This window comes from Hemibagrus wyckioides, linkage group LG11 (assembly GCF_019097595.1).
Source record: "Hemibagrus wyckioides isolate EC202008001 linkage group LG11, SWU_Hwy_1.0, whole genome shotgun sequence".
In the NCBI taxonomy this organism is placed as follows: Eukaryota; Metazoa; Chordata; class Actinopteri; order Siluriformes; family Bagridae; genus Hemibagrus; species Hemibagrus wyckioides.
Genome location: NC_080720.1, coordinates 7,428,008 through 7,440,964, shown reverse-complemented (window position 1 = coordinate 7,440,964; position 12,957 = coordinate 7,428,008). Strand labels below are relative to the sequence as shown.

The window sequence follows — 12,957 nt, the reverse complement described above, 5'->3', positions numbered from 1 at the left end:
CACACACAAATATGCATATATAAACATTCTTCGTGCAAAAGCACGCACGAACAAATCTTTGTGCTTCTGTTTACAACCTTAGCTGGAACAAAATAATTGCCTGTGAGGACTAAATGTCCTTGTAATCTGTGTATATTGTATATTGTGATTTGTTCCTCACAACACACAAACACACACTGCTGACAGGCAGGAGTTCTGATTTGTCAGGTATTATAAGAATGAAAGTTTTTCCAGGAAACTTTGGTTATGGAGCTGCATACTTTTAAGGAGTTTTTTTTTTGTTTTGTTACGTAACTATAAACCATGTTAGTTCAGTTGCAATTGAATTATACAACAGTGAAAAAGAATGAGCGTCAATATTATACCTCTTCCTGTGTCTAAAAATCTTATGATTAATCATATACTTTCTGCCAGTGTCCCTGAAACCTTATTGCAGAGAAATCAGTAATTCTCCATATTCAGCACTCAGTACATACTTACTGTATCAGCAAGGCTGGTGGAAGTGTGGAATATTATACGCCACTTCTGCAGAGGCAGCTGAATACATATTACATACACCATCATATACATATAATATAAATAAAATATCAGTATCCTGGGGGCAGCATGGTGGCTTAGAGGTTAGCACTGTTGCCTCACAGTAAGAAGGCCCTGGGTTCAAATCCCGGGTTTGAACAGGCAGGGGCCTTTCTGTGTGAGATTACCCTGCCCATAGGAGTGTGTGCGGTTGTTTGTCTATATGTGGCCCTGTGATGGACTGGTGACCTGTCCAGGGTGTACCCCTGCCTTTCGCCCAATGTGTGCTGGGATAAGCTCCAGCAGACCCCTGTGACCCTAATTAGGAATAAAGCGAGTATAGACGATGGATGGATATTATCATCCTTTACCATTTCTCACTAGTGATCCAAAGGATCAAGGTTTTTATTTATTGATAAGGGGTTACACGTGGTGAATGAAGTAAAAGAGACCTGCTGGTGTTCCTTTGAATAATAAACCTTTAGTTCTTGACTCACAGACACAGATAGAAATGCTGTTACAAGCTGATAAACAGAAAGGATTGAAGGAACAAGAGGGAGAACAAGATCAGGTTGTTGGTGGATGTCTACAGGCATCAACGTCCAATTCTACACTTCATACTGTGAATTCTATATCTACATCTCTATCTATATCTTTAATTCAACACGGGGTGGGAGAAGTCAGTGCTGACACTACTCTTCTCTCTGTCCTGGACTGTACAATAAACCACACACTACACACAATACACTCCAGTTTATACAGCTCTCTCAATAAACTAAGATCTGCACAGGACTCATAAACACGCAGTTTCTGCACATAAACCAGGTCTGTAACCTTAAACACTTGTTTTGCACATTACTTATCTTGTTTTTCATCTCATTCTCCATATCTATTCCTTAAATCTCTGTATTTAGTATTTTTCTGCTATATTTTGTTAAATTGTGTAATATTTGATATATTTTTTGTTATATTTTTGTACCCTAATTTGGGTTTTTTAGTATTTTTGTTATATTCCTTCCTATTTTATCTATTACCTGTGTTTGTGGATACTGCTGGAAACTGTGAATTTCCCTTTGGGATGAATAAAGTATCTATCTATCTGTCTATCTATATGCATCATGCAAGACATGCTTGGCTCATGGAATTGGAATTAATGTACAGGTGAATATCATATAAGATTCTGCTATAGATCATCCTTCTAGCTGTTATGTTAGTGACTGTTGCTGCCTACTTTCATGCATCAGCACTTTGTATTAAAGTACAAGAGTCACAATGGCAATAAATCAATGTAAGTCTATGGAGAGATGCAGCTCTACCTGGCAGTTACTTGCTTATTTATATTTAATTAGGTTTATTTCCCTTATTTCTCTTCACAACTAGGAAATTGTCCAAAGCAGTGAGATGTAAAGATGAACATTCAACTGGATTGAAATGATCATAGACCTGCTTTTCTTAATCCTTTTTACCTGTACACTCGAACAAACAGTTTCAATCAGTATAGAGAAATGGATTGTTTTAGCGCCGCAAGCCTGATATAAAACGAGTCAGGACTCTGTCGGCTTTCAGTGTGAGACGTGTGTTTTTCCCTCTGTCGGATAACCTTACATAGACTTTTAGTGGTTGAAGATAAACACCTTCACATTTTAGATCCTTATGAACAAGCACCTGGGGTGTCTCAGAGAGCAGAAATGGGTTTGATATCCATCCATCCATTTTCTATACCAAATCTTCCATTTTGGAAGATAGAAATTATCAGAATTAGGGTCACGGGGATCTGCTGGAGCCTATTCCAGCACACATTGGGCGAAAGGGAGGGGTACACCGTGGACAAGTCGGCAGTCCATCACAGGGCCACATATAGACAGATAACCACACACACTCACACTCACTCCTATGGGCAATTTAGAATTACCAATCAAACTAATGTACATGGTTTTTTTTGGACTGTGGGAGGAAACCGGAGTACCCGGAGTAAACCCATGCAGGCACGGGGAGAACATGCAAACTCCACACGGAAAGTCCCAAGAATCCCGAGTTCGACAGGCAGGGGCCTTTCTGTGTGGAGTTTGCATGTTCTTCCCATGCTTGCGTGCGTTTCCTCCGACTCCAGTTTCCTCCCACAGTTTGCAGGACTTTCTTGCTGCGAGGCAACAGTGCTAACCACTAAGCCACTGTGCTGCCCTGGGATTTGATATCATCATTGGAAGTGAAGATTATAAACATTTTGGAAGATAGAAACATTTTGGAAGTTTTCTATGAATATAGTGACCTAGTAGGCTAGGTAAAATACTTAGGAAACACTACAAATTCTTAAATCCCTGGGTGTCTACTTTTATATGAGCTTCATATTAATCACCACTGGGGAATGGGACATGACGAAGACATTCAATGCTGAACATGGACACAACCAAACAGGCTCAAATTCCATTTTTTTTGGCTTCTGGTTATAAAAGAGTTGTGTCTATTGCTAATTTTTTTTTTTATATATATTTTTTTATTATAAATCTACCACTAAAATTACTTCTAAAAGTATTCCATTAGGGAGAAATGCTATTCGATGTGTGTTCTGTATGCCGCTTTACTTCCTCCAAATATTAATGAATCAATTATGTATGAATTAATTTATTTAATTTTATTTCATCTTTTTGACATGGAGCAGATTTCAATGCAGTACCCTTCAAACGTGTACATTTTTATGATAATCATCCATTTTTACAAAAAAACAAAACAAAAAAAAAAAACAGGAAAATAAAAACATTTATGGAAGAATAAAATGAATTAATTTCAATAATTCCTAAACATTCAACACTGTATATCATATTAATAATGATACTAACATTGAACATGTGTAATTCATGAGAATTCTTCATATTTAACCATCATTTTATTTATTTATATATAGATTTTTTTCTAATAAAACGTTTTGGTCAATTTTAATTCACACTTTAAATTAATCCATCTGACACTCTAATTATGTAGTAAGATATCCATAATGCAATAGCATATTACATTCTGGCCTTTAAAATAAAAATCTTGGAGAACTTTTTTCTTTTGCTCGTACACACTCGATCTCGATTCCGAACACTTTTTAATCAGCCCTCCAGCTTGATCAAGAGTTACTGTATGCAGTAGGATTACAAATGTGCTTATGGTATATTAAATGACTTGAAAGTCGATAAAAGTGCTGAGAGATAATAATAAACAGCTGTCATTTAAAATACAATCAGATGCGATCAGCGTCTTCGGCTCTTTTTTCTTTTTTGGGGTGATGGAGAGCCGGTGTTATTTGATCCACAGTGTGTACTGCTCTCGCCGAGCCGCCGAGAGGTCAGGGTATGAAATCACAAACATGCAAACTGACACGGCTGTGATACGTTCTAATACACATTAAACAGTTCTGACAAGCAAGGTCCAGATGGAGCTCCATTTGGGACACGCCTCTTCGCCCACATAAATAAACGTGTGAAGGACACACAGTCAATTCCCCACAGATGGTGAATTGATGTTTGGTGAAGCTCATTAACATGGTTGTGCTGTGAGGAACCAACATGTTTTTTCTAAAAAAGAATTCATTATTTTGTTGGTCTGTGTAAAACTGGACAATGCAGAACGATAAAAAGGCTTTGGAGCTGTGAGGAAATCTGGTCTCGCCCATGTCACCCTTCAGAGCACAGTGAGGACAGTATGTGTACACGCAATAAAAGACAGATAATAATACAGTATGTGTTTTGTACCATCGTTGCTGTAGTTTTATACATTCATCAATCAATCTGTGCAAAATATTCACGAGTGGCTGTGTTTCTTCTTGGAGTGCAGGCCCACTTTTGGAGGAAAATAAAAGTTTAAACAGCCCGGTTTTTCTTTATAGATTCTTTGTCCAAGCCATATATATGATATATAGAATTCCATACGAATCATATGAGTTGTGCCAGGCTTGATGCTGTCTCCCGTCGGGAACGCATCTGCCCCGAAACAGTGAAAATTCCCAGCATTCTGTCTCTCAATCTCCGCTCTGGTCTTATCCTCGCCAAGAGGAAAACCACAATCGAGTAAACGGTGACAGCCACCACCGTGAACCCTCCACCTGCCAACAACACCACTCCTGATATAAACATATCATTGAGAGCCTGGCCCGGTTTGGGCATGTGGTACCCCAGAGCCACGTTGAGCAACACAGCTCCACAGATGAGCAAGGAAAGTCCAGTGAGGAGCACGACCAGCACGTCAGACAAGCCTCCGCTTTTCAGAATGTCTATGCGCTGACGGCTGCGCACGCAGTTCATGTCCTGCACGGCTGAGCTGAGCAGCTGCTTGAGCACCACGGCTAACGCCAGCATGCACAGCGCCGTCCCCGCGCCCAGGCGCCACTCACTCGACAGGCTGGTGGTGCTGGACAGCAAGCCGACGCCACCCACGCCGCAGCCCACCACCAAGGCCACGGAGGCGCTGTAACACAGCAGAGATTTCCTCGGCTCGTTGAACCACCACAGCTCCACCTGCTCCTCCAGGATGTCCTGCTGAATACGGGACGGATCGGCTTGGTGGAAGCCTCGAGGAGGAGGAGGGAAGTCATCTAGCTCCGACATGCTGCTTGAAATGAGGGGATGGCGCTGATGTCCGGGAATGGGACGAGAGCAAGCCTGCCATGGAGCAAGAAGAGACTGCGGTAGTTCAATTAGCTTGCATGAAGGGTTAACCCCTGACCTCGCACCGTTTACTTAATAAACACAGAATTTTAAAGGTACCTTACAAACGAATCATAAAATTATCTATACAGCTAGCCCACCAAGAAAAACCTAAAACATTCTGTCCAGTTCCATTTTTGGCTAAAAAAAAAAGTGACAGCTAACCTAATGTACCAAGATATGACTAGTTTGCTAAATAACAGTATTAATACAGAATGAGGGAAATGAAAGAGTTCATAACCAGCATCATTTCTATTATAGATTTTAATGAACATATTGCGACTTTATTATTTTTATTACTACCACTATTACCGCTATTATTATTATTAGTAGTATTATTCTATCAGAGTGAAAGAGTGTATATTATGGGAAGAAATTCTCACAAGCTATGATAATTTGTCCATCAACAGCATGTCCCTTTGGTCTCTGTGAACCTCAAAGTGAGCTTGTGGCACTGACAGCTTTTCATTAAAATCCTGTCAGCAGCTTTAGTGAAGTAGTCAGCAGTCAGCTTCCTGCCAGAATATCACCTCTACTCTCAAAAATAAAGACGCTACGGCACACGGCGGATCTATAAACCAGAGAAAGGAAGGAAAATACTCCAGTGCTGTGAGACTGGCTCAACACAAGAACCTTGTGGCTTATTTGTCCTGTTTGCTATAATTGTTTTTCATTGTGAGTGCTTGAAATCGCTGTGTGGTTCAATGAGAGCATGTGTGATACTGTTAATTAAGTCTCCATAGACTTTGACACCAGTGTGCAAATAGCTTTGAAATAGTTTGCTGTATTTACAAACAAAGCAAATGAGCTAATTAAGCACCAGTGATAAAAATGATGCTAAAGTGCAAACTCATTCACCCTAGAAAATATATAGAATGTTGCTGATGATAAGATTTATCTTAAAAATAGAGCTGTGTTGCTAGGGTACGTTTCATGCAGGTGGGTGTTTCCCAGTGACTAGGATGGAAAAATACACTTCGAAAGCCTTTGAGTATTTACTGCTGTTGAATGGAAGTGAAATGAATGAATGGAGTTGACCTGTGTTTAATTAAAGTGCCACGTAATCGCGACATAAAGGCACCTGTACCCGGACGGCCCAAGAGATTGTTTGAGATCAACAGTTCACGGGACCTGCAAAGCTAGAAGTGACATATCCCACAAGATTTGGAGGTATAACTGTAGGTAACTGTAGGTCAGGTGCTCCTATGAAAGTATTAACCCAAGAAGTGTATACAGGCAGAACTCTGTTTAATGTTTGCAGATTTGATTAGTAACTAGTTTGATGCAATAATTAAAACTGGACCTTTTTTTTTAGTAAGGGCATAAAGAATATGTATTATTAAACTATATCATTTACAACCATAAATATATAGACCAAAATGTATTATTAAAAAGTTACATTTTGTGAAAAGCTTATTTGCACTGGAAAAAACTGCAGACACCCTGCTCTTTGTCTCAGTGCTAGCTAGCCTCACTTGCTTGATCTGTCCTTCAGTTTATGATGCATCGTAGATCTCTCAACTTTTTGCATTTTTAAAGTGTGGAAAATGCAGAAGACGACGAGGATGAATACTCTAACGATCCATTTCCACTGTTCGAATAAATACAAATAATAAAAAACGCACATTGCACTGTACTGTGTATATGATATGTTATTTAAATACTGCACAAATATATTGTATCACAAACTGTAGATGTACTGTATTAGCTCTAATAATATGTACATATATATATATATATATATATATATATACACATATATATATATATATATATATATATATATATATATATATATATATATATATATATATATATATATATATATATATATATATATATACATATACACACACACACACACACACACATATATATACATATGTACATGTATATATATGTGTGTGTGTATATTTATATATATATATATATATATATATATATATATATATATATATATATATATATATATATATATATACACACACACACACACACACACACACTATATTGCCAAAGATTTTGGGACACCCCTCCAAATCAGGAACTTTTCAGGAACTTGACTGGCCTGAGTCCTGACCTCAACCTGATAGAACACCTTTGGGATGAATTAGAGCGGAGACTGTGAGCTAGGCCTTCTCATCCAATATCAGTCCCTGACCTCATAAATGCGCTTCTAGTGGAATGATCAAAAATTTCCATAAACACACTCCTAAACCTTGTGGAAAGAATTCCCGGAAGAGGTGAAGCTGTTATAGCTGCAAGGGACGGGCCAACTCCATATTAAATTCATGTGCATGTAAAGGCAGACGCCCCAGTTTTGTCCTGGCTCACAGTCTCTGCTCTGATTCATCCCAAAGGTGTTCTATCAGGTTGAGGTCAGGGCTCTGTACAGGCCAGTCAAGTTCCTCTACACCAAACTCTCTCATCCATGTCTTCATGGACCTTGCTTTGTACACTGGTGTTCAGTCATGTTGGAACAGGAAGGGGTTCATCCCCAAACTGTTCCCACAAAGTTGGGAGCATGAAATTGTCCAAAATGTCTTCGTATGCTGAAGCATTAAGAGTTCCTTTCACTGGAACTAAGGGGTTAAGCCCAACCCCTGAATTCAATGATTTGGAGGGGTGTCCCAAAACTTATGGTAATTTGATTAGAGCCAATACAATACATCTACAGTTTGTTATGCAATATATTTGTGCAGTATAGCATATCATATATACAGTACAGTGCAATGTGTGTTTATTATTTTTTGTATTTATTCAAACAGTGGAAATGGATCGTCAGAGTATTCATCCTCATCGTCTTCCGCATAAAACTTTAAATAAAATGCAGAAATGGTCAAAGGGGTGAACACTTAAGCAAGACAATCGTGATTAATAACTTTCCTATGTGTTAAATGACAGACTAAATGCCAGTGCAAACCTTAGACTAAATCTAAAGACTGACGTGAATGCAAATGAGCCTTAACTGTAAAAGCACTTAGAGTTACAGTCATCGAGGTGAGATTATTGATAAGATATTGTGTATTTTTCCTGGTCAGTAATTTACAGAAATTTATTCAAATCATGAAGACAAATGGGTGGAGTACTGATAAGGGGATGGCACACATCCATCTGTCAAGATATCTAAAGCTCTGTTATGACAGAAAATGCCATAAGATACAGACATGAGGTTCTGACTTCCCTTGTTTTTGTTTCTTTATGGAAAAATGACATAGATTTCAAACATAAATAAAAAAAAATGATATGTTTTGTCCAAAACATGTGAGTTCGTCAGTAATAAGGAAAGTTCACCCACATATGTGTAAAATTCACATCTGAATCATGTTCTTGCTGTAATTTGTGTGACTTTTTCTGTAAGGCTTTACCTGTGCGTTCCACCTTGATTAAATATCTTCTTGGTTTCCCGAACAGTTAATATAAAGCGCTGAATAAAGCAAACAGGGCTCCACCCTTCTGGATTGCCAGATCATGCCAATCGTCAAGGCCCTCTGGGTTCACAGTCTGATCCAGAGTGAAGCTGTATCCTTTGGTGTCAGGCTCTGTAGGGCTACAGGAGATGTGTCTGAATAGAAAGCATTCACAAAGCACACTTTTTTCTTGGCTTTGGTCAGCGTGCAACAGCCGATGCCTTGTTTCTCCCCAGGCTGGCTGCAGGACACAGACCGTGAAGTGAAACTCTGTGTCTTTGTCTAGGCCTGGGTGAGGTTAACTTCTCACTGTCCTGAAGAGAGGAAAAAAAAAAAGAACAGACATTGATATTTTTCGAGGTGGAAACCGTCTTTGCATCTTGTGAAGTGCAATTATTATTAGTATCAATGCATTCTTTCTTTTGGAAATCGTTAAGAGTTGTAATAAACCCTGAACACAGGTAAACAAATCTTACATTTTATTCGCCCAGAAACTTAACTGTCTATAAACTAGCATTAACTGGGAGTCATTATAAATTGGTAATGGAGTAATTACGTAGGGTGAGCAAACAAGCTAGTTATGTGAACGATACAGATTAAAGGAAAACAAACAAACATACTTTTATATAGCACATCGTGCAAGAAAAATCAATGACCAGTAATTGTAGCTAGCATCTTTATTACTCTGGATACATTTAACCATGAGGTGATGGTTACTTATACCAGGAAAGTTTTATAATTGTTTTATTTTATGAAATCATCTGCCTGGTTTTATCTTTTTATCTGAGTAATTTTCATGTGGAAAAAAAAACAAAAAAAGCTTTTGGTGTCTTCTAACTTTATCCAGCATTTCCTATCTTAAAAGAGGCATGCTGTACCTTCAATCTAAGAATACGATAATCATAATAGCTCTTGAGGTACAGAGAAAGACCATCTCTGATAAATCTGTGCCTCCTAATGCACAGGCTGTGCTCTATAATGCAACACGTTTATCAGCCTGCACACACAGCTCTGCATACAGCAAGGCATGAGGAGGAGCGAGTAAAACCTTCACTATGCACAGCTAAACTTAATACATATCTCCCTGAATTCCTGCCTTAATCTGTCTTTATTCCTCTTTTCCATGCTCTCTTACGTCTGCCTCACTAACTCCCTCTCAGTCGAACTATTGGCGTTTTGCTGGCTGGCCAGATTAATGTGATGGAAAATCAAAGGTGGTACTCCTCCTTTTTTCCCTTTCTCTCGCTCGCTGCTCTCCTTTCAACAAACTCTACTTTTATTACCCTGCAGTCTAACCGAAGGTTACCGTTGTTTAGCGCTCTCTCACTTCGGCAGCCATTTTTGTCACCACCTGTCTCTCTTCCTCAATCGTCCGAACTATTCCTGGTCTATCTCGTTTCAGCAGAAAACAATCGAAACAAAGATGGATAGCACCATCTCACTTCAGTGCTCAATGTTTGTGTTCTTTGGGACAAAGAACATTTTGATATAGATATTTTTGTTTTACAGATTTATAAAATACACAGTGAACCGGATGTAGGGAGTAAGAGGCGTTTTTATTTTCTTTGTGTTGCAGATACAATTCTATTTCCTTTCAATTGCTTTAGTGTAAAGCTCTGTAGTTTGTTCAGTGTCTAAACCTGCTGTTATTGAGCACAGCAGCAATATTTAAGAGCTAATTAAATCACCAATTAGCATGCATATCCCCTCAGCTCCACACTGCTGACCAAAAGAAAACTGCTTCACCTCCCCCCCCCACTCATCTTCATTCCCTCAAATGCAGCGCAAACCTCCGGCTATCCTTCAGGCCATGTGTGAAACACCAAGGAATCATGACCTGAATCTGAGGACAGCAGGGTTCCAGCTTTCCACCTGGCACCGTGCTCCATTCTGACCTCCATCAGGGGGATGATTATGAGGTCAGGTTTGACAACTACACCCACCCAGTCCCTTTTCCTGTTTCCATCTCTCTCTCTCTCTCTCTCATAACTTTCTGGAATCTCAGCAGCCCAATATCTGCCATGCTATGAGCCGAATGTCAGGTTTGTGCTGCACTCCTGTCTATGAATTTAAAAAGCTGAGGCTTTGAGTTGCTCTTTCCAGTGCTAAACATTAGTGTTCACATATTTCGGTCATATTCTTAAAAATCGTATAGACTCTCAGAGTCCCAAACAGTGTTCTAAACTGTACCTTTGCTAGAGCGGCACTCTCAAATGTACGCTTTATAGGTACACTATATCTATATTTCCTTGGTGAAAAATACATATTGACGATACTAAAGATAAGGGTAACACCCTGGCAATAAGGAAAGGTAGCATTTATTACATAATACTGTGGAATATTTTTAAAATACACCACGTAATGTTTAACGTGAAATGATATAACCAGTAAGCACAGAAACATCCTTAAGACATTATAATAATAATAATAATAATGATAATGATAATAAGTCTTCTATAATATTACACAAATATCTAGAATTTAGCTGTTGTGAATGTTTTTAAACACGTTTAATGTTTTTTCTATGAACATTGTTGATTCACAAAAGCCTAAAATTAGGCTAAATTAATTTAGACTAACAATGCAAGGTTCACATGATCAGTCACATCTTCTAGAGGGATAAAAGGACATACAAGGATGTCTCTGGTCACTCGGTGATGACTGGATGAATTTGCATCTTATTAAAAACCTGAAAGCAAATTATTAAAAATGCCAAACACCACAGATTTTAAAAGAAGGCATTTCTTCAGGATATTACACCTCTGCCAAGTCTGATACTGCAGTAAAATGATATATTGTGCATCTCTAGAGTTCAAGCACACTTTTCCCCCCCATAACCCTACAGTATGATTTATATCGTATAATATTTCTGAAGTAGGTATCTACAACCTGTGTTATGGAACAAACAGACCATGTATCTCATGCATTTTATGGTCAATAATATTGGTCAAAGGGTGAATGTTTTTTTTTTTTTTTCCATGGCTTGTGTTCAAGTATCCAGGACTGTTTCCTGCTTCTCCAACACGTAAATAAACCGGTGTTATTGTGACAAATAAATAAAATACGCCAGCACAGCAAGTATGTCCGGTGTAGTATAGTTAAACAAATTAAACAAACATGAAAACGCCAGAACCCCAATCTTCACACGTCTCACTTATTATACCTGAGAACTTTATTAAGCTGATTCATACGGCAGGAAAGTATAGCTGGAGGTGAAAATACAATGTTTCCGTGTTTTTAAAAGCCGCCTCTTTGAAACTTCGTTTGTTTGTTTGTTTGTTTGTTTGTTTATCTCACACACCCGCTCCGACGTGAGTGCTACCTCTATCCCGACTAAATACAGCCGTCAGCTCTTACCTGTGATAAAGCGGTAGCCTCCATTTCTGCTCCTCAATCCCACACTCCCTGTTCAAGCCGGCTTCTCCACACCACCATGGCTTAAAAACCGGACAGACCTGAGGAGGAATATGGGCAACTTCTCCTGCGTCAACAGACTGAAATGCGTCCTGTCGCTCCCTGTGGGTGAAAAGCATGGCAGGTGATTCTCTCTCTCTCTCTCTCTCCCTCTCTCTCTCGCTCTCCGCGTTCTCTCTCTCTCTCTCTCCCCCTCTCTCTCTCGCTCTCCGCTTTCTCTATCTCTCTGTCTCTCTCTCCCTCTCTCTCTCGCTCTCCGCTTTCTCTCTCTCTCTCTCCCTCTCTCTCTCCGCTTTCTCTCTCTCTCTCTCTCTCTCGCTCTCCGCTTTCTCTCTCTCTCTCTCTCTCTCTCGCTCTCCGCTTTCTCTCTCTCGCTCTCCGCTCTCTCTCTCTCTCTCTCTCTCTCTCTCTCTCTCTCTCTCTCTCTCTCGGGATCCGAAGTCCAAAGGTATACAAAGGGTTTTTTTAAAAAAAAAAAAAAAAAAGAATCGCTCATATACCTTAGAAGTGCCTAGAAGTCGATCCAAACAAAGAGTCGATTCCTATTTCAGGTATTTGGGAATCGGGAGTCGACTCCGAAGCTAACTCGAACGCCGCAGGTATTTTTTCTGGTTCAAAGTCTCTGACAGTGTAGACTGAGGAAGTGTGAGATCCCCGCTGCTGGTTTCCATAACAGGTTCACCGAATATAAATAACAGCTTTTTTTTTTTTACTTTGGAAAACAAAGTAGAATATTAAAAAAATAGAGCAAAAGCGCAAACAGTAAAACTGTCCCCATCTTAAAGCTGCACACCTGAAGAGTCAAGGTTACTGTTCTGTTGTTTTTTAGTTATACATGGGCTTATTCATGTTTTAACGTAAACTTTTACTTTTTATTTTAAAACAATTTCTATTATTATTATTATTATTATTATTATTATTATTATTATTAT

General features: G+C 39.0%; 1 protein-coding gene across 3 annotated transcripts; it reads right to left on the bottom strand.

The window, feature by feature from the left end:
• Positions 1 to 3,219: 3,219 nt before the first annotated feature.
• On the bottom strand, positions 3,220 to 12,650 carry LOC131361091 (transmembrane protein 125). Of its 3 annotated transcripts, XM_058401990.1 has the most exons (4): positions 12,526 to 12,650; positions 11,969 to 12,127; positions 8,570 to 8,925; positions 3,224 to 5,156 (listed from the first exon to the last, which is right to left on the bottom strand). In XM_058401990.1, the coding sequence occupies exon 4, from the start codon at positions 5,100 to 5,102 to the stop codon at positions 4,431 to 4,433; it is 672 nt and encodes a 223-aa protein (XP_058257973.1). In that variant the 5' UTR covers positions 5,103 to 5,156; positions 8,570 to 8,925; positions 11,969 to 12,127; positions 12,526 to 12,650; the 3' UTR covers positions 3,224 to 4,430. The 3 variants fall into 3 exon arrangements, with proteins under 3 accessions (XP_058257974.1, XP_058257973.1, XP_058257972.1); XM_058401991.1 differs by lacking the exon at positions 12,526 to 12,650 and having other exon boundaries at positions 3,220 to 5,177; positions 11,969 to 12,329; XM_058401989.1 differs by lacking the exon at positions 12,526 to 12,650 and having other exon boundaries at positions 11,969 to 12,325.
• Between the last annotated feature and the right edge of the window lie 307 nt (positions 12,651 to 12,957).

Coding starts and splice junctions, on each gene's coding strand:
- LOC131361091 (XM_058401990.1), bottom strand. CDS start 5,102: ATGTCGGAGCTAGATGACTTCCCTCCTCCTCCTCGAGGCTTCCACCAA.